At 36.9% G+C, this 27,903-nt stretch overlaps 5 protein-coding genes across 8 annotated transcripts; 1 reads left to right on the top strand and 4 right to left on the bottom strand.

The window, feature by feature from the left end:
- Positions 1-1,446: 1,446 nt before the first annotated feature.
- On the bottom strand, positions 1,447-14,310 carry LOC106134771 (general vesicular transport factor p115). 2 transcript variants are annotated; one of them, XM_060948754.1, is made up of 12 exons: positions 14,079-14,310; positions 13,595-13,729; positions 12,188-12,322; positions 10,556-11,502; positions 9,256-9,469; positions 8,050-8,157; positions 7,002-7,248; positions 6,152-6,298; positions 5,244-5,422; positions 4,756-4,893; positions 3,783-3,914; positions 1,447-2,937 (listed from the first exon to the last, which is right to left on the bottom strand). In XM_060948754.1, the coding sequence occupies exons 1-12, from the start codon at positions 14,154-14,156 to the stop codon at positions 2,842-2,844; spliced, it is 2,556 nt and encodes an 851-aa protein (XP_060804737.1). In that variant the 5' UTR covers positions 14,157-14,310; the 3' UTR covers positions 1,447-2,841. The 2 variants fall into 2 exon arrangements, with proteins under 2 accessions (XP_060804737.1, XP_060804738.1); XM_060948755.1 differs by lacking the exons at positions 13,595-13,729; positions 14,079-14,310 and adding an exon at positions 12,671-12,904.
- Positions 14,311-14,894: 584 nt separating this feature from the next.
- On the bottom strand, positions 14,895-17,132 carry LOC132902726 (general vesicular transport factor p115-like). Of its 2 annotated transcripts, XM_060948895.1 has the most exons (3): positions 16,895-17,132; positions 16,411-16,545; positions 14,940-15,137 (listed from the first exon to the last, which is right to left on the bottom strand). In XM_060948895.1, the coding sequence occupies exons 1-3, from the start codon at positions 16,970-16,972 to the stop codon at positions 14,955-14,957; spliced, it is 396 nt and encodes a 131-aa protein (XP_060804878.1). In that variant the 5' UTR covers positions 16,973-17,132; the 3' UTR covers positions 14,940-14,954. The 2 variants fall into 2 exon arrangements, 1 of the variants encoding a protein (XP_060804878.1); XR_009657225.1 differs by lacking the exons at positions 16,411-16,545; positions 16,895-17,132 and adding an exon at positions 15,487-15,821 and having other exon boundaries at positions 14,895-15,137.
- A 578-nt stretch (positions 17,133-17,710) lies between these two features.
- Positions 17,711-19,946, bottom strand: LOC132902725 (general vesicular transport factor p115-like). 2 transcript variants are annotated; one of them, XM_060948894.1, is made up of 3 exons: positions 19,709-19,946; positions 19,226-19,360; positions 17,756-17,953 (listed from the first exon to the last, which is right to left on the bottom strand). In XM_060948894.1, exons 1-3 carry the CDS (start codon positions 19,784-19,786, stop codon positions 17,771-17,773), a joined length of 396 nt encoding a protein of 131 aa, XP_060804877.1. In that variant the 5' UTR covers positions 19,787-19,946; the 3' UTR covers positions 17,756-17,770. The 2 variants fall into 2 exon arrangements, 1 of the variants encoding a protein (XP_060804877.1); XR_009657224.1 differs by lacking the exons at positions 19,226-19,360; positions 19,709-19,946 and adding an exon at positions 18,302-18,636 and having other exon boundaries at positions 17,711-17,953.
- Positions 19,947-20,598: 652 nt separating this feature from the next.
- On the top strand, positions 20,599-24,965 carry LOC106134764 (40-kDa huntingtin-associated protein). The gene is made up of 6 exons (XM_013334897.2): positions 20,599-20,836; positions 20,920-21,169; positions 21,331-21,544; positions 21,993-22,071; positions 22,803-22,915; positions 23,190-24,965. Exons 1-6 carry the CDS (start codon positions 20,772-20,774, stop codon positions 23,345-23,347), a joined length of 879 nt encoding a protein of 292 aa, XP_013190351.2. The 5' UTR covers positions 20,599-20,771; the 3' UTR covers positions 23,348-24,965.
- LOC106134753 (serine/threonine-protein kinase RIO3) lies at positions 24,957-27,503 on the bottom strand. The gene is made up of 2 exons (XM_013334885.2): positions 25,990-27,503; positions 24,957-25,605 (listed from the first exon to the last, which is right to left on the bottom strand). The coding sequence occupies exons 1-2, from the start codon at positions 27,331-27,333 to the stop codon at positions 25,129-25,131; spliced, it is 1,821 nt and encodes a 606-aa protein (XP_013190339.2). The 5' UTR covers positions 27,334-27,503; the 3' UTR covers positions 24,957-25,128.
- Positions 27,504-27,903: the final 400 nt, after the last annotated feature.

Genomic DNA, 27,903 nt, shown 5'->3' with positions numbered 1-27,903 from the left:
AATAAGTCTGATGTTTAAATCAAAAATAATTTATAACTCTCTCTTCATAGAAAACGTAGTATATACGAACAATGAAAATCACACGGAAGAGACGTTGCATCGCAGTCTTATAGAAGATTTGACTATTATTAAGCGATATTAAGTATCCTATAATAATGAATAAAAACTTTTCAATTTTGTACACACTATTTAGCTTTCACTCTAAACAAAATAATGCATACTAAAAGTATTTGAGAGAAAATATAGTATTATTGTTAAGTACTTAATATATTAATTATACTGCAATGCATAAGAACTAAGAGCATAAGCACTTTATTTATTGCAAGAACTATGATTACATGTAAGTTAGGTTAACAAGGTCATGGAGGTCAGACAGGTAGCTTATTCTAATTGGTAGAATTACGCACTTTTGCGGGGTTTATACCATTAGTTATGTCCGATCTTCCCTCTTTATCTGTCCCTGAAGTTGAGCATAGAGATAAATAGAGTAGGAAGATTTAACATGCTTTGTTAATATACGTGAATAAGCTGCGAGGCTATTCACGAAATTTTTATTTTCATTATCTCGTCAATTCCGTGAATAGCCTCTCCGGTTCGTGTTAAAAGCACCCTGGCTGACTAGCAATTACTTCTGACAGTGAAAATTCGTAGTCAAATTGGAGTCAGCGTCAGGACTATATGTTATTGTACACATGTTTTGGCAAATAAATATATCTTACTTATCTGACACCAATGTGACTCAAGGTCATATTCTAATATTCTTCTCACTATGTTTATATGTTTTAATTGTGAATAAAAAATAAAAAGTAAACTAAGATTATTTATAGTCAATCTCAAAAGTTCATGGGAACATTATGAAGAAAGTAATAGTTACGTGGAAATCAGAATAATGTCATTCGGATTTGTGTGTGCTAAACATACATACATTAATGATCGTGTATTGAGACTGTTATATACATAGAAAATGGTAATATTTATTGTGTAATGAAGTAAGGAGATTAAAATGTTATGCTTGTAATTTTGTTTTTTTTTTCTTACTAATGTTTCAATCATAAAAAAATAAATAAATACATGCGCAGCCTTCTTCCTCCTGGCTTTTAGTTCCAGTGGCATCCTCACCACTCTGGAGAGGAGCCCGGGGTATGCCTTTGACCATGGATCCTGGATTGGGCGAGTAAGATTTTAACACGAAGCGACTCCCGTCTGACCTTCGCAACGTTTGCAGGGAACCTAACCCGTATTGGATCGATCATTGTTACACATCCTGTTCCCTGAATGTGCAGGTTTCCTCGCGATGTTTTCCCTCACCGTAAAGGATATAGACGTGACTATGTATGTATGGATGTTATCTCATATTCCACAGGGTTCCTTCACGCTTACAACTCCTATTGTATGCGAAAATTCATGAGGATTCTATTTAAAAACGTCATAAATGAAAACTCTGTATTGATATATATTACTCATTTAGTAATTGCTTAAATTATATCTTAAAATAAATAACATAGGTAACAAATAAAATCAAGACAACGCATTTTGACATATAGAAGCGAAATAAAAGCATATTTTTTTTTCTATAAAACAAAACTTACACAAATCATTCCTGGAATTAGGGTTTTTGTGTGGATATAAGTGGAACATATGTTTCTCTAAACAAAGTGGCTATGGTCAAGTCACTTTTCACGAAGAGTTCATGGCGGATAAGTCTTCGAGTGGAGACCTCGTACCGCAAGGCCGTCCCCCGCGAGAAAGACGCATGATCTGAGGAAACGTTGGATGCAGGTCATCTCCCACGGAGCGAGGTGGAAGTCATTGGGGGAGGCCTATGTTCAGCAGTGGAAGTCATATGGCGATGATATTCCTCTTACTTTACCCATTTTTTATTATATTAAGTTTTAAATTAAAGAATACATACATTACGGGTAGACAGAACCAATAGGACCACGTTCAATTAATTAATACAAATTTTCAACATAATCCCTAAAATCAGCTATGAACAGCTAAATACACATAAAACTCAGATTTTTACAAACAAAGCCAATAAAACAACAGTATATTTTATTTACATAATAGATAGCTATCAAAGCGAAATTTTCATATCTACAGTTGAATCGGCTGTATCTAGCTTAATCTATGTCTGTGGTCTAACGAAAAAAATGCCAACTGGAAGCCAAAGATACTATTATCGTTTCACCTCTGTCTCTTCCCAATAACAGTATTACATACATACATATTATCACGTCTATGTACCTTGCGGGGTAGACAGGGCCAGCAGTTTTGAAAAGACCCAAGGGCACATTCATCTGTATGGATTCATAAAGGAATTAAGAGTCAAATAGTGACAGGTTACTAGTCCATCGCCTACAAGAAGAATTCCAAGTTTATTAGCCTATCCCTAAGTCGCTTTTTACGACATCCATGGCAAAGAGATGGAATAGTGGAATTCTTCATATAGTATTAACACGTTTATAAGTCAGTTAATAGCGCAACGAGTGAATCGAACCCGATGAAAACTCAATAAAATAACGACCTTATTACAAGCACATTAAACTTAAAATCCAAAAAATGTCTCGGCTATCTCGCTCATCACAGCGTGCAGTACAATTCGCGAGTTCAAATGGCGCGCTCTGATTGATTCAACCGCTCAAATATATTCGTGCCGTACAAGAATTAAACTCCTGCGCAGGTACACCACTTGGAAGGGCACTGAAAAGTCAGCGATAGATTTTTTTTTAGAATTTTGGCTTCCAGTTCGTTTGCACTTCGGGTCTGTGGTTAGAAGTCAGCCATTTTGTTTTGTGGCTGAACAAATTTATCTTACAAAATAAAATCGCTAAATAAAAACTATGTCGTCTGTTGAGGCGCTTCTGTTGTTTCCTCATCGTCAACTTTCTGGCCGAGTGATAATAGACGCATCTTGTATTCGTTTAGTTTTAAATCCTGAAAACAAAATATTTATATTTTATTTTATTAATTTTATATTCCACACTAGCTGTGCCCGCGACTAGCTCGTCCGCGTGGAATAGTTATTTTGGGCATCATTGAAGCCCTCAAGGGTGAATAATTTCCCCCGTTTTTTTCACATTTACCATTACTTCTTCGCTCCTTATAGTTGCAGCGTGATGTAATATAGCCTAAAGCCTTCCTCGATAAATGGTCTATTCAACAAAAAGAGAATTTTTCAATTCGAACCAGTAGTTCCTGAGATTAGCGCATTCAAACAAACAAACTCCTCAGCTTTATAATATTAGTATAGATTAAATAAAAACACAAAAAAATCATCAGGCGAGACCAGTCCGGCCTCCTACTAGCTGCGCCTGCGCCCTTTCCAGCTCGGGAGCCCTATAAAAAGAGCGCAAGTGCCCCGAGCCTCCCACTTTGGACTACTACTTCAACGCTCACCAACTTAAGCTCGCTATCCTCCGGCGGCCACTTGCTGGATCTCGTGTCTATAGCTAAATCCACGACCTCTTAAATATTGTAAAACTAGTCCTAATACAGTTTGTAGTTATTCTATAAACTAAGGCGACTCACGGATAGGCTTAAATACTTGGGATTCCTCTTTTAAGCGATGGGCTAGCATCCTGTCACTGTTTGAATCTCATTGAGCCAAGCAGTTGAGCGTGGCCTTTCAGTATTTTAAAGACCGTCGGTTCTGTCTACCCCGCAGGGGGTATAGACGTCATTATATTTTATAGATCTTCAAATTATCTCTCATCTCTCTTAGCCGCGAAGTTTTACCTAAACGTGACAGTGGCGCCCAACGTGGGGCCCAACACGCTCACCTGATCAGCGAACAGCACCAACAAATCATCCTGGTCCTTCCTCAGGGTATCCAGCTCCTCCTGGCTCAGTCTTTGTCTCTCCTCAGCCATCTTGAGCTCGTTGTTCAGCATGCTGACTTGACTCGTCAATTCCTGGAAAAAAATAATATACATACATATGGTCAGGTCTATATCCCTTGCGGGGTGGACAGAGCCAACAGTCTTGAAAAGACTGAATGGCCACTCACCATTCAGCTTTTTGGCTTAATGATAGTATTGAGATTCAAATAATGACAGGTTGCTAGCCCATCGCCTAAAAAAGAAACCCAAGTTTGTAAGCCTATCCCTTAGTTGCCTTTTACGACATCCATGGGAAAGAGATGGAGTGGTCCTATTCTTTTTTGTATTGGTGCCGGGAACCACGCGGCATATATTCAAAATATTAGCAACAAAATTATTTTTAACATTGTAGCGGGAGCGATGATTCAGCTGATGACGATTGACAGTTGCTGTGTGATATTAGTGATGTCGCCACAAAAACTATGTAGACAAGGTGCATTCGTCCAAAAGTTAGATTTAGGAGATCTACGAGTATATTATTTGAAAATGCTGCAGTGTAGTTTGTTCCGCCGCTTCTTCTAAACATGGTCTTAGAAAAAAAATATTACAATTTTATTTCTATCAAATTCAAAAATTATTTACGTTTACCTTACTCCTTTTTTCTGTTGGTGTATAAAAAAGAGTAGCACCACTCTATCTATCGCCTTTTACGGCATCATTGGGAAAGAATGATGCCGTAAAAGGCGACTAAGGGATAGGCTTATAAACTTGGTATTTTTGTTTTAGGGGTTGGGCTGGCAAGCTTACACAACACAACACAACAATATTTGAATCTCAATTATATATAATTTAGCCAAATAGCTGAATGTTGCCTATTGGTCTTTTCGTGAATTTTTGTCTTCTTCACAACCGCAATATGTAAAACCTAACTCACCTGTACCCTAGCTTCATACTCTCTCAATTGCGATTGGTCCTGTGGTGTAGTGGCTGTGTTGGCAGACAGTTGCGCTCGGAGTAACGTGTTCTCATCTTTGAGATGGGATTTCGAGGCTAACGCGTCGTTCAAGGCACTCTGGAAATGGAATGATTTTAACTCAATGAAATAACGACCTTATACAAGTACAAATAAAAAAAAAAACTCATGATTAAAACTTTAATATTTAAACCCAATAAAATAACGATCTTATTACAAGAACATTAAACATATAATCCGAATCCTACTATCTCACTCATAATGGCGAACAGTTCAGTTGGCGTGTTCAAATGCTGCGTTCTGATTGGCTCAACTGCTTAAATAGTTTCGCGTCATAAAAAAATTATACATCTGTGAAACATCGGTATCTGATCAGCTCTTAGAGACGAGATTCCTATTAGCTGATGAGGCTGTAACACCCCTCGTTCAACGCGAAGGGTTTTACAGACCTGGAGCGACTGGTTCTGCTGCATCATAGCTTCCAGCTGCTGCATCAGCTCCTGGAGACGAGAGTCCTGTTGTCTGATGAGGGTCTTGTACTGTTCCAAGGTGTCACTCTCCGGAGGGGATCCCTCGGGTTCGGTGATTCCATTTTCTTTCCTCTCAATAAGGCTTTGGATGAGGACGTCTGGAAGAGTAATACTGTCTAATTAAGAACCTCCTTTTAGACTCGGTTAGTAAACAGTCTGAAACAGTTCTTTGACTGTTGTATGTTGATATCAAATTTCGACTTTAGAAATAAAAAAACAAGGCAGAGGCCATTAGAGATATATTTTAAATATCTATACTTGAGTTTTTGACAATGACAAATTATAGATGGATTTTCAGTGCATTGTTTTTGGCGGGAAAAAATACGTCATTGATGTTTGACAGACACCATAATCAGCTGATCAACTGCCGCCATGTTTTTTTTTGTCGTTTTAACTCAGATCGAGTAAATTATCTGCAGGGTTTAAGCAAAAGCAAGTAACAAGAAAATACACGCTGGGCTCATGTGATATCATACACGAAGACAAAAAGTATTTTTTTTCTTAAAATAGAGATTTAAAAAATTGTGTTCTTTTGTTCAAAGTTGACCGCCACAAAGGAAAGAAAGTTTTTTTTTCTTATACTAGAGATTTTCAAAATTGTGTTCTTTTCCGCCAGGCTATGTGTCAAGACTGGGGAACCGCGCGACAGACGATGTTGTGTCGGAGTTTCTACATATGCTCCAAACCGTGAAATCTTTGCTTGCACGATTTAGACTCCTGCGCTGTTATTGGCTGTTAGCGTCGCTTGATTGGCTATAGAGATGTCGCCACATCTATATCGCTTAGAAACATATGTGCAATGTATGTTGTCTGTCACATTAACTCACTCTCCAACACCTTGAACAGCCGGCAGAACTCGTAGTCGATGAGGATCTCGGCCGGCGACTTCACCCTCAGCTGCGGGTGCTTCGCCGCTCTGTTGTATAGCTCGTGTTTTGTCACTTCGCTCAGTTTCGCTGTGAAAGTTTCTACACCTGTTAAAAGAATACAATTTTTTAATATTATGATATTGGACGAATTAATTTTATATGTGATCATTGCACAGTGAAACCGGTGGAAATGCTGCAGTGTAGTTTGTTCCGCCGTAGATATAATTAATCTTATTATATCTACGGATAGTAGTAGATATAATTAATCTTATTATATCTACGGCGGAACAGGGAGGTACGGGAGTTATGTGACGTCAACCTGATAATTTTAGTCAGTGATTCAACTAAAATATGTTAATCCGACACTAAAGTATTTTAATCAGACACTAAATCAATGACTCACCTATCCTCTTCAAGATGGGTTGCTTCAGCGATTCCTTCGTGTAATTATCAGCTGTATCATCATTGAAGTGTATGCAGATAGCTAGTAGGAACGCTGATAGTCCTTGCAGTAAGAACTCTTTGTCATCGTGGTCGTTGGAGAAGATTTTATACTTCAATATCATTATAATATACCAGAGTATAAAACATTATATCTTATAAAATTACTTACCAGATTTCTTTTATGTTCCAACTAGCTATCTATCAAACATTTCACACAAGACACTAAAGTTATACGATTAGACACTAAGTTTGACTGTCAAACACTAAAGTATGTTAATCGGACACTAATGTATGTTAATCGGACACTAAAGTATATTAATCGGACACTAAAGTATTTTAATCAGACACTAAATCAATGACTCACCTATCCTCTTCAACATGAGTTGCTTCAGCGATTCCTTCGTGTAATTATCAGCTGTATCATCATTGAAGTGTATACAGATAGCTAGTAGGAACGCTGACAGTCCTTGGAGTAAGAACTCGTTGTCGTCGTGGTCGTTGGAGCAGGTTTGGTTGACCAGGTAGCCCACGCCGCCCGGGACTTGGAGGAAAGCGGTTACCGCCGGCGGGCAGTAGCTCATCCATTGTGATAGAAGCATCAGGAGGGCTACCTGCGATCAATGTGTGTTGGTAAAAAAAAATACTACTGATACATACATACATACATATCGCACCTCCAGTGCGACACTGTCACTTATGCAAAAATAGCAAAAATGAGTTACATATGTAATAACTCTCCTAATGCTTCCCTTAACTTGGTGCGATAACGTTACTTTTGTAGTATGTACACATAGTTACCGCAGTATAAGCTATTCATCTTGTAAAAATCTTCAAATATGACAATTTTATGGGATGTTAAAGTTTTAAATGCTTATCTTTTAAATTGTGTTTTTGCATAAGTGACAATATCGCACCCGTAGCCTCAATTTTGTATGCGATCCTCTTATTGTGAGGTTGACTGGAAGAGATCCCACTTGGGGATAAGCCCGCCTTTGTACTGAACTACTGTTTTATATTTGTAATGTACTCCTTTAGTTAACAATACAGCATTTACATTTACTTACTTACATACACATAGTCACGTCTATATCCCTTGAGGGGTAGACAGAGTCAGCAATCTTTAAAAAGACTGATAGGCCACGTTCAGGTTTTTGGCTTGATGATAGAATTGAGATTCAATTAGTGATTCGCCTAAGTATACCAAATTTACAAGACTATTCTCTAGTCGCCTTTCACGACATCCATGGGAAAGAGATGGAGTGGTCCCATTCAATTTTTTTTTCTATTACTTATATTCACCAATGTGGAGAGAAAATAAACAAATTTTTATTTATTTATTTATTTATCTATTGGTGACGGGAACCACACGGCACAAATACAGAATATTTATTTTATAATAAGGGAAAAATGACCTTGGACTGCAACTTGGTCGTCTGCTGCAGTAACAACGTGCACTGATGCAGTAGGGACACCGGCGAGCTGCCGATGTTGGTGGCTAGAAGCACACGCAACAGTTGTTCCTGGAAACATACAGACATACATGTAATCACATCTGTATCCCTTGCGGGGTGGACAGAGCTAACAGTCTTGAAAAGACTGAATGGCCACGTTCAGCTATTTGGCTTTAAGATAGAATTGAGATTCTAATAGTGACGGGTTGCTAGCCCATCGCCAAAAGAAGAATTTCAAGTTTATAAGCCTACCCCTTAGTCGCCTTTTACGACATCCATGGGAGAGTGATGGAGTGGTCCTATTCTTTTTTTCTATTTGGTGCCGGGAACCACACGGCACATACATACATACATGTAATCACATCTGTATCCCTTGCGGGGTGGACAGAGTCTTGAAAAGACTGATAGGCCACGTTCAGCTATTTGGATTAATCATACACGGCGAGCTACCGATGTTAGTGGCTAGTAGCACACGCAACAGTTGTTCCTGGAAACAAACATACATACATACATCTGTATCCCTTGCGGGGTGGACAGAGCCAATCAGTCTTGAAAAGACTGATAGGCCACGTTCAGCTATTTGGATTAACGATAGAATTGAGATTCAAATAGTGACAGGTTGCCAGCTCATCGCCTGAAAGAAGAATCTAAAATTTATAAGCCTATTCCTTAGTCGCCTTTTACTAAACCCATGGGAATTAGACGGAGTGGTCGTATTCTTTTTCTTTATTGGTGCCAAGAACCACACGGCATGTAAGTGTACACGCATACAAACTAAGAACTTTGCTACACATTTATAATTGACAAACAGTATGAAGTAGTTTCATGAGAGCATTGTTTGCCAAAAGAAATCATGTTGTAAAATCATGTGCCGTGTGGTTCCCGGCACCAATAAAAAAAAAAGAATAGGACCACTCCATCTCGTTCCCATGGATGTCGTAAAAGGCGACTAAGGGATAGCCTTATAAACTTGGGATTCTTCTTTTAGGCGATGGGCTAGCAAACCCGTCACTATTTGAATCTCAATTCTATCATTAAGCCAGACAGCTGAATGTGGCTTATCAGTCTTTTCAAGACTGTTGGCTCTGTCTACCCCGTAAGGGATAAAGATGTGATCATATGTATGTACATATGTAAAATCATCATCATCATCATCAATCATCTTACCTTTTGAACAGGATTATCACCCAGGGCGTGCATCAGCGCCACGGCCGCGAACCAGTTGGACAGCACGTCTGATGAGAACAGCCCACCGCATAGGAGCTGACCGCTGCTGAGACTTGACACGTCCGTGGAAGAAGGCAGCAAGGTCTGGACTAGGCTGGCCTGGCTCATCTCGTTGTGGTACAGGTAACATTGGAAGCAGTAGAGGACTGCGCATCTGTAATTAAATATTTTATAGATAAAACATTCTCCTTTTGTGTCGTATGATTAATTATCTATGAGTGTCAATGTCATTATCAAGAGAGACTAACAGTTTGTAACGGAGATACAATAAATCAGTTTGTGATGGCGTTAAAGTTATCATTGTCGGAGTGGGAAGACCTAGACGAACGTATCTTGATCAAATTAAGGACGTCCTGGTAAAGGGTCAGGTCAAAAGTACCCGAAACCGCCGAATTATGAATGTGGATGAAGCGAAGGAAGTATGCAGAGATCGTGGCAAGTGGAAAGAGGTAGTCTCTGCCGACCCCTCCGGGAAAGAGGCGTGATTTTATGTGTGTATGTTTGTGATGGCGTCATCATGTGAACGAAGCTCGAATGTGTTTTATTTCATAAATTCCTATATGAAACACCTTTTGTGCGATGGCGCTAGCAACTTGTCACTATTTGAATCTCGATTCTATCATTGAGCCGAACAGCTGAGCGTGGCCTGTCAGTGTCTTCAAGACAGTTGGGTCTGTCTACCCGGTAGGGGAAAATAGATATAATGATATGTATGAATGTATGTATGGACAAAACTAGAATAGGCTGGACGTCGCAAAAGATGATATGCGAGCCAATGGATTGAAATCCAAGGACGCGGACCAAGTGGAGAGAAAAAAGTTGGAAGGCGGACCCGGGCCCTGAGACACTTCAATCGAGGGGTGCAACCGGGAACAGAGAAAGGCGCAACCTCGACTTCTCTCCAGGGAAGTGAAGATGTTACCAGTACTAACACGATTAAAGTTGCAAAGACAAACGTTTTTATAAATAAGCTGCGAGCTTATTTACAAACATTGACAGAGCATAGCATGTCAAGTCTTCCCTCTCTTTCTTAACTAGAGAGGAAGTGAATTTCGAGAATAGAATATATTTTCAAAAAGGCGTGTCATTTGACTGAGTTTTTTTTAATGCGCAAATGCATAATAGCAAAGAACGTGTAGGTAAAGCCAGCTCAGCCAATTCGCCGAGATAATAATTGCAATATATATTCTTGAAAAATCTTCACAAAATCAGGCTGACTTCATTAAAGAATTCGACTCACCTCAGAGGAAACGGCTGTTTCTCATTAACCATAGACATGAGCAGTACCACGATGGCCGGCCGCGGCGGATTGGAAGGCGCCATCACGTTCCCGAGGAAATCCTGGTTCGTCACGTCCCCCCTCACCACCTCCCCAACTGTGTTTATAGTCTCCGTCAAAATGTCCGCCGGCACGCCGCTCGCCATCAAAATATTACACAGACAATCCAACAAACCCAAATTTTTCATGATCTTCTGACAACTAGATATAATCTGCGCCGAATTACTGGGCGACACCAGAGTTCTGACTATCTGTAGCATACAATGCACGTTTGAAACTTTCTGCGGGGACCAACCCAAGTCTTCAGATTCGGCTGGAGTGTGAAACATCGGCAACATCTTCTGTATATATCTGCCTTCTTTGAAAAAGTTAATATTACTACCGTTATTCTTTAACAAATTCAACATTAACAATAAACAGTCTTCAACAATGATCCCGCCATCTGAATAACCTTCAACAGATATTATATCGAATAATCTGTCGAATGCGCTCTCAAATGCAACAATCTTCTGTATATTGGCGTTCCCTTTCGTCAATTTGATTAACAACAATAACGCTTCATTCCTGATCACTTCCCTGGTATCGGCAAGCAAATCCATCATTTTGGAAACAGCCATTGGTTTAACTAAGACTATTTCTTGGATATCTTTCGGTCTATTTGTTAGTAAAGAAACGAGTAATTGAACTACGGAAAGTCTGACTCTAAAATCATATTCATCTAGTAAGTCTAATACGAGTTGGATGTTACGGTCATCTTTTATGAACATCTCCGTGAATTGTTCACCGATGTTCATGGGTATATTCGGGTTGTCTTCTTCTTCCTCGAACTGTGAGGGGGACATGATGTTGTTGAGCGTATCGAGGGCATAGTTTATTGTCTCACTGTCGGCCCTGTCCAATTCTAGAACCTGCAAAACATTGTAGTCTAGTAAAACATACTCTTTAGTTAATGAAAACAAGCAGTATTGTAAAACTGATCCACGTGAAGTGTGGTTCCTGGCACCAATAAAAAAAAGAATGGGACCACTCCGTCTTTTTGCCATGATTGTCGTAAAAGACGACTAAGGGGTAAGCTAATAAACTGGGGATTCTTCTTTTAGGCGATGGACTAGCTACTAGTCACTAGTTGAATTTTAGTTCTATCATCAAGCCAAAAAGCTGAACATGGCCTATCAGTCTTTTCAACACTATTTGCTCTGTCTACCTGGCAAGGGATATAGACGTGAATATATTTATGTATCTAAACTAAAAGTTAACTCTTTTTTTAGCCCAAGTTGCTTGTTAGTGGTAGTTCATTAAATATCTCATTTAATAAGATTTTTATTTCTTAGTTATGAACAACCAATTGATAATTTTCATTTAATTAAAATTGGCTCAGAGATAGAGAAGATATGTGGGTAGGAAATCCCAGAAATCACATAACAGGTAGATATATGTATATGGGGCTCTCTTATCACTCCACTTATTGAACATATATATATATTATTATTGAATAATTTAACAAAAGACAAACAGTGGAAGCCTTTACAATATCCATTTCAATCATTAGTCAGTAGCAGAAATTTTTTTTATAATAATTTGGTAAATGGGTACCTGTTTCAATGTGTCCATCCCCTGTGCCCCAACCTCCACCCGGTATTTCCTGGACATAGCTTTGAGCGCGCGGCAGGCATCGCGACGGTCTTCTAATAACGTGGAATTGTTGACACGATCCACTAGGCGCTCCACCTGGTACACATCAAAACACCATCAGACATCCAAAGTGAAAAAAAAAATATTTTAAATAGGTACTAATACTTTTAAGCTTTTAGAATACCAACATATTCTTCCGGCTTCGGAATCATAAAAAACATCATATTTTACGCTGCAAATGAGCGGAACACTTGAACCTCAAGCTCAAAATAAATGGAAAACATCCAATGAATTTGGCAGGCATTATGTGTTACTATTCTTTTTATACGTGGCCTCGCGCTCCAAAATCTTTATCAGGGTTAATACGCTTTATAACATAAATCGTAGGCTGTGGGTTAATGGGTTAAATGCTAATATTTTGGAAGAAAATCGTAGAAAAGTCACCGTTTCGGCTGCCGAAGGTTGTTGACCGGGCTCTGGAGCCCCAAGGACAGTTTTGAGGCCGCTTTTTAGGAAATCCATATTGCAGAGCACTCACTACTCTATTTATATCTAGCACAGTTATTATTATAACGAAATCATGTCGTAAAATAGAGAAACACACAGTAAAATATTCCAAATTTCTAATAAGACACGTCACGTCAAAGCATTATTATATTTGACACTTCACTTGACATTAGACTGACAGCTAAGAGTGACAGGACAGCAAATAGCAATGATTTTGTGTGACATTGACGTTTTGTAAAAATATTTTGCTCCCCGAAGTTCGGAAGATTTTCATAAAAGTCAGTGTTAGTTGTGAACTGTGACACTATCTAACTGTCAGTGCGCGGTTCAATGTTTCCAGCAAAGTGTTTTAGCCCCAAAACGAGGAATTAACTAATTAATTCAATTGTCTTATCTACTACTGAATGAGTTCTAATTTCCGATATATAGATATACCAAAGTACCAACTAGACATATTAATATTTTTTATATTAGTTTAATACGCCATATTGAATTTTTGATTCAATCAGATCAGATTTTAAGTTTATATGATAGGAAAATTTCTTAGTATAACACTTTTATATTATACCGCATTATCGTACTTATAAAAAACAAAATGTTGTTAGCGTTAGAATTGATAATTTTCATTTAATTAAAATTGGCTCAGAGATAGAGAAGATATGTGGGTAGGAAATCCCAGAAATCACATAACAGGTAGATATATGTATATGGGGCTCTCTTATCACTCCACTTATTGAACATATATATATATTATTATTGAATAATTTAACAAAAGACAAACAGTGGAAGCCTTTACAATATCCATTTCAATCATTAGTCAGTAGCAGAAATTTTTTTTATAATAATTTGGTAAATGGGTACCTGTTTCAATGTGTCCATCCCCTGTGCCCCAACCTCCACCCGGTATTTCCTGGACATAGCTTTGAGCGCGCGGCAGGCATCGCGACGGTCTTCTAATAACGTGGAATTGTTGACACGATCCACTAGGCGCTCCACCTGGTACACATCAAAACACCATCAGACATCCAAAGTGAAAAAAAAAAATATTTTAAATAGGTACTAATACTTTTAAGCTTTTAGAATACCAACATATTCTTCCGGCTTCGGAATCATAAAAAACATCATATTTTACGCTGCAAATGAGCGGAACACTTGAACCTCAAGCTCAAAATAAATGGAAAACATCCAATGAATTTGGCAGGCATTATGTGTTACTATTCTTTTTATACGTGGCCTCGCGCTCCAAAATCTTTATCAGGGTTAATACGCTTTATAACATAAATCGTAGGCTGTGGGTTAATGGGTTAAATGCTAATATTTTGGAAGAAAATCGTAGAAAAGTCACCGTTTCGGCTGCCGAAGGTTGTTGACCGGGCTCTGGAGCCCCAAGGACAGTTTTGAGGCCGCTTTTTAGGAAATCCATATTGCAGAGCACTCACTACTCTATTTATATCTAGCACAGTTATTATTATAACGAAATCATGTCGTAAAATAGAGAAACACACAGTAAAATATTCCAAATTTCTAATAAGACACGTCACGTCAAAGCATTATTATATTTGACACTTCACTTGACATTAGACTGACAGCTAAGAGTGACAGGACAGCAAATAGCAATGATTTTGTGTGACATTGACGTTTTGTAAAAATATTTTGCTCCCCGAAGTTCGGAAGATTTTCATAAAAGTCAGTGTTAGTTGTGAACTGTGACACTATCTAACTGTCAGTGCGCGGTTCAATGTTTCCAGCAAAGTGTTTTAGCCCCAAAACGAGGAATTAACTAATTAATTCAATTGTCTTATCTACTACTGAATGAGTTCTAATTTCCGATATATAGATATACCAAAGTACCAACTAGACATATTAATATTTTTTATATTAGTTTAATACGCCATATTGAATTTTTGATTCAATCAGATCAGATTTTAAGTTTATATGATAGGAAAATTTCTTAGTATAACACTTTTATATTATACCGCATTATCGTACTTATAAAAAACAAAATGTTGTTAGCGTTAGAATTGATAATTTTCATTTAATTAAAATTGGCTCAGAGATAGAGAAGATATGTGGGTAGGAAATCCCAGAAATCACATAACAGGTAGATATATGTATATGGGGCTCTCTTATCACTCCACTTATTGAACATATATATATATTATTATTGAATAATTTAACAAAAGACAAACAGTGGAAGCCTTTACAATATCCATTTCAATCATTAGTCAGTAGCAGAAATTTTTTTTATAATAATTTGGTAAATGGGTACCTGTTTCAATGTGTCCATCCCCTGTGCCCCAACCTCCACCCGGTATTTCCTGGACATAGCTTTGAGCGCGCGGCAGGCATCGCGACGGTCTTCTAATAACGTGGAATTGTTGACACGATCCACTAGGCGCTCCACCTGGTACACATCAAAACACCATCAGACATCCAAAGTGAAAAAAAAAAATATTTTAAATAGGTACTAATACTTTTAAGCTTTTAGAATACCAACATATTCTTCCGGCTTCGGAATCATAAAAAACATCATATTTTACGCTGCAAATGAGCGGAACACTTGAACCTCAAGCTCAAAATAAATGGAAAACATCCAATGAATTTGGCAGGCATTATGTGTTACTATTCTTTTTATACGTGGCCTCGCGCTCCAAAATCTTTATCAGGGTTAATACGCTTTATAACATAAATCGTAGGCTGTGGGTTAATGGGTTAAATGCTAATATTTTGGAAGAAAATCGTAGAAAAGTCACCGTTTCGGCTGCCGAAGGTTGTTGACCGGGCTCTGGAGCCCCAAGGACAGTTTTGAGGCCGCTTTTTAGGAAATCCATATTGCAGAGCACTCACTACTCTATTTATATCTAGCACAGTTATTATTATAACGAAATCATGTCGTAAAATAGAGAAACACACAGTAAAATATTCCAAATTTCTAATAAGACACGTCACGTCAAAGCATTATTATATTTGACACTTCACTTGACATTAGACTGACAGCTAAGAGTGACAGGACAGCAAATAGCAATGATTTTGTGTGACATTGACGTTTTGTAAAAATATTTTGCTCCCCGAAGTTCGGAAGATTTTCATAAAAGTCAGTGTTAGTTGTGAACTGTGACACTATCTAACTGTCAGTGCGCGGTTCAATGTTTCCAGCAAAGTGTTTTAGCCCCAAAACGAGGAATTAACTAATTAATTCAATTGTCTTATCTACTACTGAATGAGTTCTAATTTCCGATATATAGATATACCAAAGTACCAACTAGACATATTAATATTTTTTATATTAGTTTAATACGCCATATTGAATTTTTGATTCAATCAGATCAGATTTTAAGTTTATATGATAGGAAAATTTCTTAGTATAACACTTTTATATTATACCGCATTATCGTACTTATAAAAAACAAAATGTTGTTAGCGTTAGAATTGATAATTTTCATTTAATTAAAATTGGCTCAGAGATAGAGAAGATATGTGGGTAGGAAATCCCAGAAATCACATAACAGGTAGATATATGTATATGGGGCTCTCTTATCACTCCACTTATTGAACATATATATATATTATTATTGAATAATTTAACAAAAGACAAACAGTGGAAGCCTTTACAATATCCATTTCAATCATTAGTCAGTAGCAGAAATTTTTTTTATAATAATTTGGTAAATGGGTACCTGTTTCAATGTGTCCATCCCCTGTGCCCCAACCTCCACCCGGTATTTCCTGGACATAGCTTTGAGCGCGCGGCAGGCATCGCGACGGTCTTCTAATAACGTGGAATTGTTGACACGATCCACTAGGCGCTCCACCTGGTACACATCAAAACACCATCAGACATCCAAAGTGAAAAAAAAAAATATTTTAAATAGGTACTAATACTTTTAAGCTTTTAGAATACCAACATATTCTTCCGGCTTCGGAATCATAAAAAACATCATATTTTACGCTGCAAATGAGCGGAACACTTGAACCTCAAGCTCAAAATAAATGGAAAACATCCAATGAATTTGGCAGGCATTATGTGTTACTATTCTTTTTATACGTGGCCTCGCGCTCCAAAATCTTTATCAGGGTTAATACGCTTTATAACATAAATCGTAGGCTGTGGGTTAATGGGTTAAATGCTAATATTTTGGAAGAAAATCGTAGAAAAGTCACCGTTTCGGCTGCCGAAGGTTGTTGACCGGGCTCTGGAGCCCCAAGGACAGTTTTGAGGCCGCTTTTTAGGAAATCCATATTGCAGAGCACTCACTACTCTATTTATATCTAGCACAGTTATTATTATAACGAAATCATGTCGTAAAATAGAGAAACACACAGTAAAATATTCCAAATTTCTAATAAGACACGTCACGTCAAAGCATTATTATATTTGACACTTCACTTGACATTAGACTGACAGCTAAGAGTGACAGGACAGCAAATAGCAATGATTTTGTGTGACATTGACGTTTTGTAAAAATATTTTGCTCCCCGAAGTTCGGAAGATTTTCATAAAAGTCAGTGTTAGTTGTGAACTGTGACACTATCTAACTGTCAGTGCGCGGTTCAATGTTTCCAGCAAAGTGTTTTAGCCCCAAAACGAGGAATTAACTAATTAATTCAATTGTCTTATCTACTACTGAATGAGTTCTAATTTCCGATATATAGATATACCAAAGTACCAACTAGACATATTAATATTTTTTATATTAGTTTAATACGCCATATTGAATTTTTGATTCAATCAGATCAGATTTTAAGTTTATATGATAGGAAAATTTCTTAGTATAACACTTTTATATTATACCGCATTATCGTACTTATAAAAAACAAAATGTTGTTAGCGTTAGAATTGATAATTTTCATTTAATTAAAATTGGCTCAGAGATAGAGAAGATATGTGGGTAGGAAATCCCAGAAATCACATAACAGGTAGATATATGTATATGGGGCTCTCTTATCACTCCACTTATTGAACATATATATATATTATTATTGAATAATTTAACAAAAGACAAACAGTGGAAGCCTTTACAATATCCATTTCAATCATTAGTCAGTAGCAGAAATTTTTTTTATAATAATTTGGTAAATGGGTACCTGTTTCAATGTGTCCATCCCCTGTGCCCCAACCTCCACCCGGTATTTCCTGGACATAGCTTTGAGCGCGCGGCAGGCATCGCGACGGTCTTCTAATAACGTGGAATTGTTGACACGATCCACTAGGCGCTCCACCTGGTACACATCAAAACACCATCAGACATCCAAAGTGAAAAAAAAAATATTTTAAATAGGTACTAATACTTTTAAGCTTTTAGAATACCAACATATTCTTCCGGCTTCGGAATCATAAAAAACATCATATTTTACGCTGCAAATGAGCGGAACACTTGAACCTCAAGCTCAAAATAAATGGAAAACATCCAATGAATTTGGCAGGCATTATGTGTTACTATTCTTTTTATACGTGGCCTCGCGCTCCAAAATCTTTATCAGGGTTAATACGCTTTATAACATAAATCGTAGGCTGTGGGTTAATGGGTTAAATGCTAATATTTTGGAAGAAAATCGTAGAAAAGTCACCGTTTCGGCTGCCGAAGGTTGTTGACCGGGCTCTGGAGCCCCAAGGACAGTTTTGAGGCCGCTTTTTAGGAAATCCATATTGCAGAGCACTCACTACTCTATTTATATCTAGCACAGTTATTATTATAACGAAATCATGTCGTAAAATAGAGAAACACACAGTAAAATATTCCAAATTTCTAATAAGACACGTCACGTCAAAGCATTATTATATTTGACACTTCACTTGACATTAGACTGACAGCTAAGAGTGACAGGACAGCAAATAGCAATGATTTTGTGTGACATTGACGTTTTGTAAAAATATTTTGCTCCCCGAAGTTCGGAAGATTTTCATAAAAGTCAGTGTTAGTTGTGAACTGTGACACTATCTAACTGTCAGTGCGCGGTTCAATGTTTCCAGCAAAGTGTTTTAGCCCCAAAACGAGGAATTAACTAATTAATTCAATTGTCTTATCTACTACTGAATGAGTTCTAATTTCCGATATATAGATATACCAAAGTACCAACTAGACATATTAATATTTTTTATATTAGTTTAATACGCCATATTGAATTTTTGATTCAATCAGATCAGATTTTAAGTTTATATGATAGGAAAATTTCTTAGTATAACACTTTTATATTATACCGCATTATCGTACTTATAAAAAACAAAATGTTGTTAGCGTTAGAATTGATAATTTTCATTTAATTAAAATTGGCTCAGAGATAGAGAAGATATGTGGGTAGGAAATCCCAGAAATCACATAACAGGTAGATATATGTATATGGGGCTCTCTTATCACTCCACTTATTGAACATATATATATATTATTATTGAATAATTTAACAAAAGACAAACAGTGGAAGCCTTTACAATATCCATTTCAATCATTAGTCAGTAGCAGAAATTTTTTTTATAATAATTTGGTAAATGGGTACCTGTTTCAATGTGTCCATCCCCTGTGCCCCAACCTCCACCCGGTATTTCCTGGACATAGCTTTGAGCGCGCGGCAGGCATCGCGACGGTCTTCTAATAACGTGGAATTGTTGACACGATCCACTAGGCGCTCCACCTGGTACACATCAAAACACCATCAGACATCCAAAGTGAAAAAAAAAATATTTTAAATAGGTACTAATACTTTTAAGCTTTTAGAATACCAACATATTCTTCCGGCTTCGGAATCATAAAAAACATCATATTTTACGCTGCAAATGAGCGGAACACTTGAACCTCAAGCTCAAAATAAATGGAAAACATCCAATGAATTTGGCAGGCATTATGTGTTACTATTCTTTTTATACGTGGCCTCGCGCTCCAAAATCTTTATCAGGGTTAATACGCTTTATAACATAAATCGTAGGCTGTGGGTTAATGGGTTAAATGCTAATATTTTGGAAGAAAATCGTAGAAAAGTCACCGTTTCGGCTGCCGAAGGTTGTTGACCGGGCTCTGGAGCCCCAAGGACAGTTTTGAGGCCGCTTTTTAGGAAATCCATATTGCAGAGCACTCACTACTCTATTTATATCTAGCACAGTTATTATTATAACGAAATCATGTCGTAAAATAGAGAAACACACAGTAAAATATTCCAAATTTCTAATAAGACACGTCACGTCAAAGCATTATTATATTTGACACTTCACTTGACATTAGACTGACAGCTAAGAGTGACAGGACAGCAAATAGCAATGATTTTGTGTGACATTGACGTTTTGTAAAAATATTTTGCTCCCCGAAGTTCGGAAGATTTTCATAAAAGTCAGTGTTAGTTGTGAACTGTGACACTATCTAACTGTCAGTGCGCGGTTCAATGTTTCCAGCAAAGTGTTTTAGCCCCAAAACGAGGAATTAACTAATTAATTCAATTGTCTTATCTACTACTGAATGAGTTCTAATTTCCGATATATAGATATACCAAAGTACCAACTAGACATATTAATATTTTTTATATTAGTTTAATACGCCATATTGAATTTTTGATTCAATCAGATCAGATTTTAAGTTTATATGATAGGAAAATTTCTTAGTATAACACTTTTATATTATACCGCATTATCGTACTTATAAAAAACAAAATGTTGTTAGCGTTAGAATAATAAATATTTTTATCTTAAAACTGAAATAAATCTAAATCAAACTAGGTAATTATGGAAAATTAAAAGATAAACCTACAAATACACCTAAATATAAAACCCCGGCAGATCAATTAAATTATTTTCATTTGATGATTATTGAACGATGAATATAAAGACGACAGTTGTACTGGTGACTTTCTTCTGATTTTTGGACTTCTAGCTTTTGAGGTTGGCAATTCTATTTCAAATAAAAAAATAAATCTTACTCGTTGTGGTCTTTTTTAAAGTTTATATTGATTTAAATAATATAATACTTACCTATATAATTTATTGTTTCACAGCTGTGTTCCATCCACCTATATAATAGCATTTGTTTTTTCTTGTTCCTTACTACTGTACCTCACAATGGCTACGGACCTTTTTGCAAGTTTCGATGAGCAATACATGAACATCAATACGAAGCTAAAAAAGTGCGTATCACGATCGATTATCCCCTTAAACAATCATTAAATCTTCTTCACATTGTGTTAATAACTTATCAATATGTTTACAGGCGTTTTATGAGGAAGCCTAACATTTCGGAGGCCACAAATGAGTTTATCGCATTGGCTATACAGTGTGAACATAGTGAGCAACCAATATTCGCAGGGCACGCGTATATCGGGGCTGCGAAATGTGAGGCCACAGCTGGAAACGCTTTTGGGGAGGCGGAGTACTATATAACAGCGGCAAGGCAGTTCATGAAGGCTGAGAAGAAGCTGCTTTCACTTAAATTCTCGAGCCCTGATAGGGAGAATTTGGAAGTGAGTGTTAATACAGAAATTTTTTTATTTGTTCACACTTGTTAGTAAGTGAATGCTGAGTTGAAGTGTCATGACTTTTGTCCATAAGCTCTGTCTACCTCAAAAGGACAGATTATGAGGAAATAAAATAAATGAGCAATGAAATAATTAAATTTTTCCAGGCGGCCATAGGATGTTATTTGCAAGCACTAACAAAGTACCCTGAGAAGTCCCTTCTAAGAACCTCAATATTGATGGAAATAGCCGACCATCTCGTAGCCCTCAACCACAAGTGTGAAGCTGTGGCATATTATCAGCAAGCCTTGGAGGATATTGACGAGAAGACCATGAAAATTGTGCATATGAAGAACTTAGTGAATTTATTGATTGAATGTGGTAAGTGTTAATTTTGAGTGATTCCTTGCTAGTAGGACCACTCAATGATAAAACATTAGTGAGAACCTATAATTTTTATGGCTACTAAATGTGCAGCCTATTTATTTACAGTTTATGTTATATGTAAGAAAATATTTCGGTTGTCATGATCCATATCATGTAATTAAATTATAAAATTAACGTAATTAAATTAAACTCCTCTGACAGTATATAATTTTGATAGCTTTGTAAGAGTTAAGCAACAAGTCACTGTCTTAAATAATAAACAGATTAAAATAAGCCATAGAGCTCAATGTGGCTTTTTAGTCTTTTTAAGACTGTTGGCTGTCTACCCCTCAAGGGATTTAGCCATGACTATGTGTTTGTATGTATAAAATAGGACCATTAACTCAGTCAGTCCCTAGCACTTTCAAAATGTTGTTTATAACAGTGATATATTCTTTTTTAGATAAATTTGAGGAAGCCTTGGATACTGCTAATTCTCTTGTTGATTCTTTCACAAGTATTCCTGAAGATGTATTAGCTGAGTAAGTAATAGTATACTTTTTTATCTTAGTGTTAGTTACAGTAATGGGTAGTCTTATAAACTTGGGATTCTTCTTTTTGGCGATGGGCTAGCAACCTGTCACTATTTGAATCTCAATTCTATTATAAAGCCAAAAAGCTATGTGACCTTTCAGTCTTTTCAAGACTGTTGGTCCTGCAAAACCCTGCAAGGGATATAGACATGATTATTAGTATGTAAGTATGTTAGTCCATGTTAGAGGAGTCGGAGGTGCACCCCAGACCCAGTACAAACTTGACTTACTAATCCAGAATCATGATTCAGGATTAGTTACTCAAGTTTGTACTCCAATCTGATCTCTGCAATCTTTACAGGGGAACCTTATTCATATAAGTTGTTACCTGCAGGCACAGGTTTGCCTTAGAAGTAGCCTTATTTGTTGCTACCATACTGTATTTTGAGCTGTTTGATTTTCAAACTCAATATTAAAATAAGACAGTGAAAACAAAGTTCAAAAAAGTATAATATATGGCAAAGTTTTCACTGAATGATGAGAATAGAATGTATAATTTATTTTGATTTGAGAACATTTGCAAAAACTCAATTTCTGGTTGTCTGCCTGACATTGATGCATTAGTGTTTTTCACTCCATCAACTTTGATTCACATCCTACGATATTCATTGCATAAATTTGCTAGAAAAAACTTTGTGAAAACAAAGAAGTAAAAAATATTTCTCTTATCGTAATTTCAGGGTACAAATAAGCCGTGTTCTTCTTACGCTTCTTGTGGAACCACCTGAGGAGAGTAAACCAGAATCGTTGAAACAGCTGTTTACCGCCATTATGAATGACTGCGAGACTGATAGTAAGTTATTTAGTACAATCTATACTAATATTATAAAGCTGAAAAGTTTGTTTGTTTGAACGCGCTAATCTCAGGAACTACTTCGTTCGAATTGAATTTTTTTTTGTGTTGAATAGCCCATTTATCGAGGAAGGTTTTAGGCTATATAACATCACGCTGCAACTATAAGGAGCCAAGAAATAATGGAAAATGTAAAAAAATCGGCATAGCATTTGAGTCTTCTATAGACTACTGGTGCTGTCTTCCTTGTAATTTATATAGTCCTTACTTTCAGTGTTCCCAGTGAACCCTGACCTCCGTCTGAAGCTGCAGTCCGTGACGCTGTCTGTAACAAGCAGAGATCTCTCATCACTGGTGACAGCTGCGGTAGACACCAAGCCGGCGCTGAGCAGGCAGCAGGCCGACCTCGTTGACAGTCTCATTAGGAGTTAACTTGAAGAGTTGTGACTAGTGAACTGTGACCTCCGGCTGTACTTTCAGACAGTGAGAAGCAGAGACCTCTCATTTTTGGTTAACTTAAAAGTTGTGTGACCAGTAAACTGTGACCTCTGGCTGTAACTACAGTCAGTGAGCAGCAGAGTCCACTCATCGCTGGTCATCGCGGTTAAAGCCACCTCTTGTCGCTAGTTGATCTCCTTGATTTTCAGTGCGTGGATAAGAGTTAGCTCAAAGAGTTATAGCAACCTACGAATTGTGACCACTGACCAAAGATGCAGTCAATAAAAACCAGTCTTCTTTTTTACGGTCTAAGGAACTTTTATACTAGGCATTCTACTTTAGGTAATCAGGTAGCCAACAAAATGTGATCTTTGAGTCTGCCAAACTTTGAAAAGAGAAATTCACAAATACCGTAGACAAATATACATGTAAAAGGTAAAAGAAAGCAAAGGCTTTTTCAGAGATTATGCATTTTCACACCAGATTTTTAAAGTGAAGCAAAAATATCTTGGTAGTTTTTAACTGGCTTCAGTAAAAAAGATTTTCAATAAGCTATTTGACTGTATTAAAAATATACATTCCTTTTATGTCATCAGTCTTAATATTATTTTTTTGGAGCGATTTGTAATAACGCGAAATAAAAATATTGCATAATTTAAACAAAATCCGTCTCAGAAAATTAGGTTTTTATATGCAGCTGTCACGTGACTAAAAACGAACGTGATTGGCTATTTCTATTATGACGTCAATTATCCATAAACAGACTGTGGATCGTACCGTTCCTTAGTGTTCGCTATTATTTTTTAAGATTTTATAAGTGTTTGATCGCTCAGGATTACTCAGATAACATAGGTATTTAATAATGGAAACCAATTCCGCGAGGAAGAAATCTGGATTGTCTTCTTCAAAGAAAATCCAGATTTCTATGCTGCCGAACTGAGGAATGTGAAAACATCAATGTAAGTATATCTTGGTAACCACTTATCTTAGATCATGATCTGAAACCACTTCTTGTGAATATTCAAATCCATCGGCATAGAAAAAAACAGTTTCGTAGGAGATTTTATTGTTGTATTAGTGCATTGAGGCACTGCACAACATTTATAGGAACTCATTTTAATAATTTTCACACATATGACGTGGCACAAGTTAAATAAAACAAGAGAAAATCAAAACTTTTCGAAACACCAACAAGCTTTGTATGATATTTACACGAAATTTACGTCACTGCATGCCATGGCCGCCATATTGCTAAAAGTCGCGTTTTGGCGGCATATTTGAATATTTCATTTTCTTTTTCGATTTTTTAATAAAATAGCTGTAATAAAGGCAGAAAAGTATTTTTGTAGGGCTCCTTATAAACAAATAAATACCCTAAGATAGTTTTTAGAACTTTGTCAAATAGCCTATTCTACCATATTTTTGCTTATATGTCTGGTAAATGGCGTTGCATATCAAAAGGCACTCAGAAATTGATATCTTCAGTTCTATGATGGAGAGCCCTCATCGAGACATACTATGCTTGTGATCTCTTAGGTTTGATTCTTTGAAACGGGTGATGTGCTGTTTATGGTTATAAAAATAAGAACAAATTGTATCATTATCATAAACTAGTTAGTTTTATTCCCAATAAAACAGTCAAGAACAATTGTATTTTCTTTTTATCTACTTCAAATATGATAGGTATACATTGTATCGTCCCAATACATAACCTGTATTTTTTATATTCAAGAACATTTTCTTTTTGTCATACAATATATTTAATTGGCATTCCATTAAGACTTTTTGTGTTTACTACTATTTATACCCTCATCGAGGGGTACAACATCCAATTCATTGGCGAAATTGATATTATTATCAACAATATTCACACATTCTTCATTAACAACCTTATCCTCAGTCTTCATTTTTTCATTTTTATGATCTTCCTCGCCATCTACTTCCACAACATTGCCTAAGTTGACGGCAGTGTCAAATTTATTCTTAATTGAGAAGTTCCACATTTCATCAAATTCATCTTCTTCATTGTCACTTTCCGCCATCCTCCCCTCATTGGTCTTCTGCCAGCAATACTCAAACGGATAGCTGACATTGCGATTGTCATCTGGTGCTATCTCAAAGCGGGATGATAAGGAATTGTAGATTGTGTGAACTCCATCCAACAGATTCACATCCACATCATCAAAGCCAGTGATCCACTTGAATAGTTTGTCTACAGACTTCATGTTTTGCACTCCCTTCTTCTCAAAGAACTGTAAATTATAAAATTGAGTTAGAAATAATTAAATAGAGACTTACATAGGGAGCATAACTATAACCAGAAGGCAATTTGACTTTGTTCCCCAAAAAACTCCAAAAGATAAACTAACAACGTATTTCATAAGGAATTTCTAAAATCAAAATTTCAACTTTATAAAAAACAACAACTTAATTACTTGATAAAAAGACTACTTTCTAGCCATCATAATGAGAAACACTAGTGAGTCATTGTTTACACCTCACAAATGAAACAAAATATTTGTTTATGTTATGCAATATCCTACAACATCTAAACAATATTATAATATATGGCAACATTCATGGTCGCCATGAAACTAATGTTACCCATGACTGAAAATACTTGTTGTTTTACTTACATTGGTAATATTCTGGCAATCTCTGAGCAAGAAGTCCAACCCTTTCGGATAGTCAGGTTGTACTGACTGGGACACATCTATAAACCAACACTTGTTCTCCCACCACAAGATGTTGTACTCCGACAAATCGGCATGAATCAGGTGCCCTTCATTGTACAATTTGTACATGGCATCTATAACCTCAATGTACACCCTCTGCCATTTTTTCGCATCAAGAATCACATCTTTAAGTTTTGGCGCCGGTGTGATGTCACGCCCAATAAAAGACATCAACAAAACATTCTTTTTTAAACAAATCATTTGGGGACAATTCATTCCAATCTTCTGCATACGTATCAAGTTGTGCTTCTCCTTCTCGGCCCACATTTGCACAATTTTCCACGGATTCTGCTTCGAGAATCTATCTTTGAAACGATAGTCCGCCTCTATATACTTATCCCTCGTTTTAAATTCACACAGAGTTGTCTTGAATACCTTGGCAGCACACTCTTTTGGTATTACCAAGTCGGGATATGAAGTGTTTCCATCAGCATGGAACACAACAGCTTCTTTGCCTGTTGAGATCACTCCATTAACAGCCTCAAGCAGATTGGTGGTGTAAACAAGCTTATAAAGTATAAGCTTTGTTGCCTCGTCCACGGCCATTACAGCTGTAGCTTTTGCATCCTTCTTATCTAACAATGTGATTTTGCGAGGCTGATGGACTCTTGTACTCTCTTTCAATTGATTAAACACTGCATTGGACAGTTTCATGTCGAATCCAGCACCATCCCCTGTACACACTTCTGGCGGGAATGCCATAACACGGCATGCATTCCTCCTGCCATTAATATCACTATCATGTTTCGTCACTATTGTGCCATTCTTAACAGTAGGTAAATTTGCGAACTCTTTCTCATTAGTTTCAAACCGATCCCAGTCCTTATTAGCAGCTATGTCAACATCCTCATCTTCAGGTTCGGAATCGTAAATTAAATGGTCAGGAACATGGCGGTAGTTTTCAAAAGATACCGACACTTTCGATTCTCCGTTGAGTTTCTTTTCCACTCGCCTGATTTCATCATCATATTCTTTATCAAATTGACATTGCAACACTTTTGCAATAACAGCGTCTGAATCGCAGAACTCTTTTACGTTCGAATCTTCAATATGTTTCAATATTTCTGGCGATATATCACTGGATTCGCTGCTTACGGGGTCGTGTGACTGGAATGCAGTCCCTATTTCTTCAGCGAATTTGATTTCTTCTTTGATTTGAAGATCTTTCGCATATTGCTCTGACATTATTTCTGAAAGGTTTTGCACATCAGCTGGCGCTGCAACTTTCTTCCAAGGGTTCGACATATTGTATAAATAATGAGTATACTTAACTATATCACAGAAATTTCAATTAAAAAAATAAATTATATAATTATTGCGAAAAATGTAAATTATTTCTTAATGTAAATCGCACTCACGAGACGTTGTTGAAAATGGAGTTCGAGGGGTTCGAGTCTCTCAGCTCAACTCTAGAGGTGTTCGTTATATTAGGTAGCAGAATAAATATTACTAATATTATTAGTGCAGTGTGGTGGGTGCCCGGCACCAATGGAAAAAAAAAAATAGAACCGTAGTGGTCCTATTCTTTTCTTCTATTACTTTTTCGCGTTCCTATTAGTGTCGTAAAAGGCGACTAAGGAATAGGCTTGGCTTAACTTGGAAATCTTCTTTATATATGTGATCAGCATAGATCGGAATAGGTAGATTGATTTTATGTACTTGCATCATGAATTACCGTAGAAAGCATAACATGGATAAGCCTCTTTTCCGGGATTCCATTTCAGAACATACACTTACAGTAAACTACATTGTCCGCGGGTAACATAGGACTACAATTTACGTGAACGAAGTCAGGGGAAAACAGCTACCACTAAT

Source organism: Amyelois transitella, chromosome 17, assembly GCF_032362555.1.
Source record: "Amyelois transitella isolate CPQ chromosome 17, ilAmyTran1.1, whole genome shotgun sequence".
NCBI classification, from domain to species: Eukaryota; Metazoa; Arthropoda; class Insecta; order Lepidoptera; family Pyralidae; genus Amyelois; species Amyelois transitella.
The sequence above is the reverse complement of the archived record's forward strand: the minus strand, read 5'-3'. Positions and strand labels throughout refer to the sequence as shown.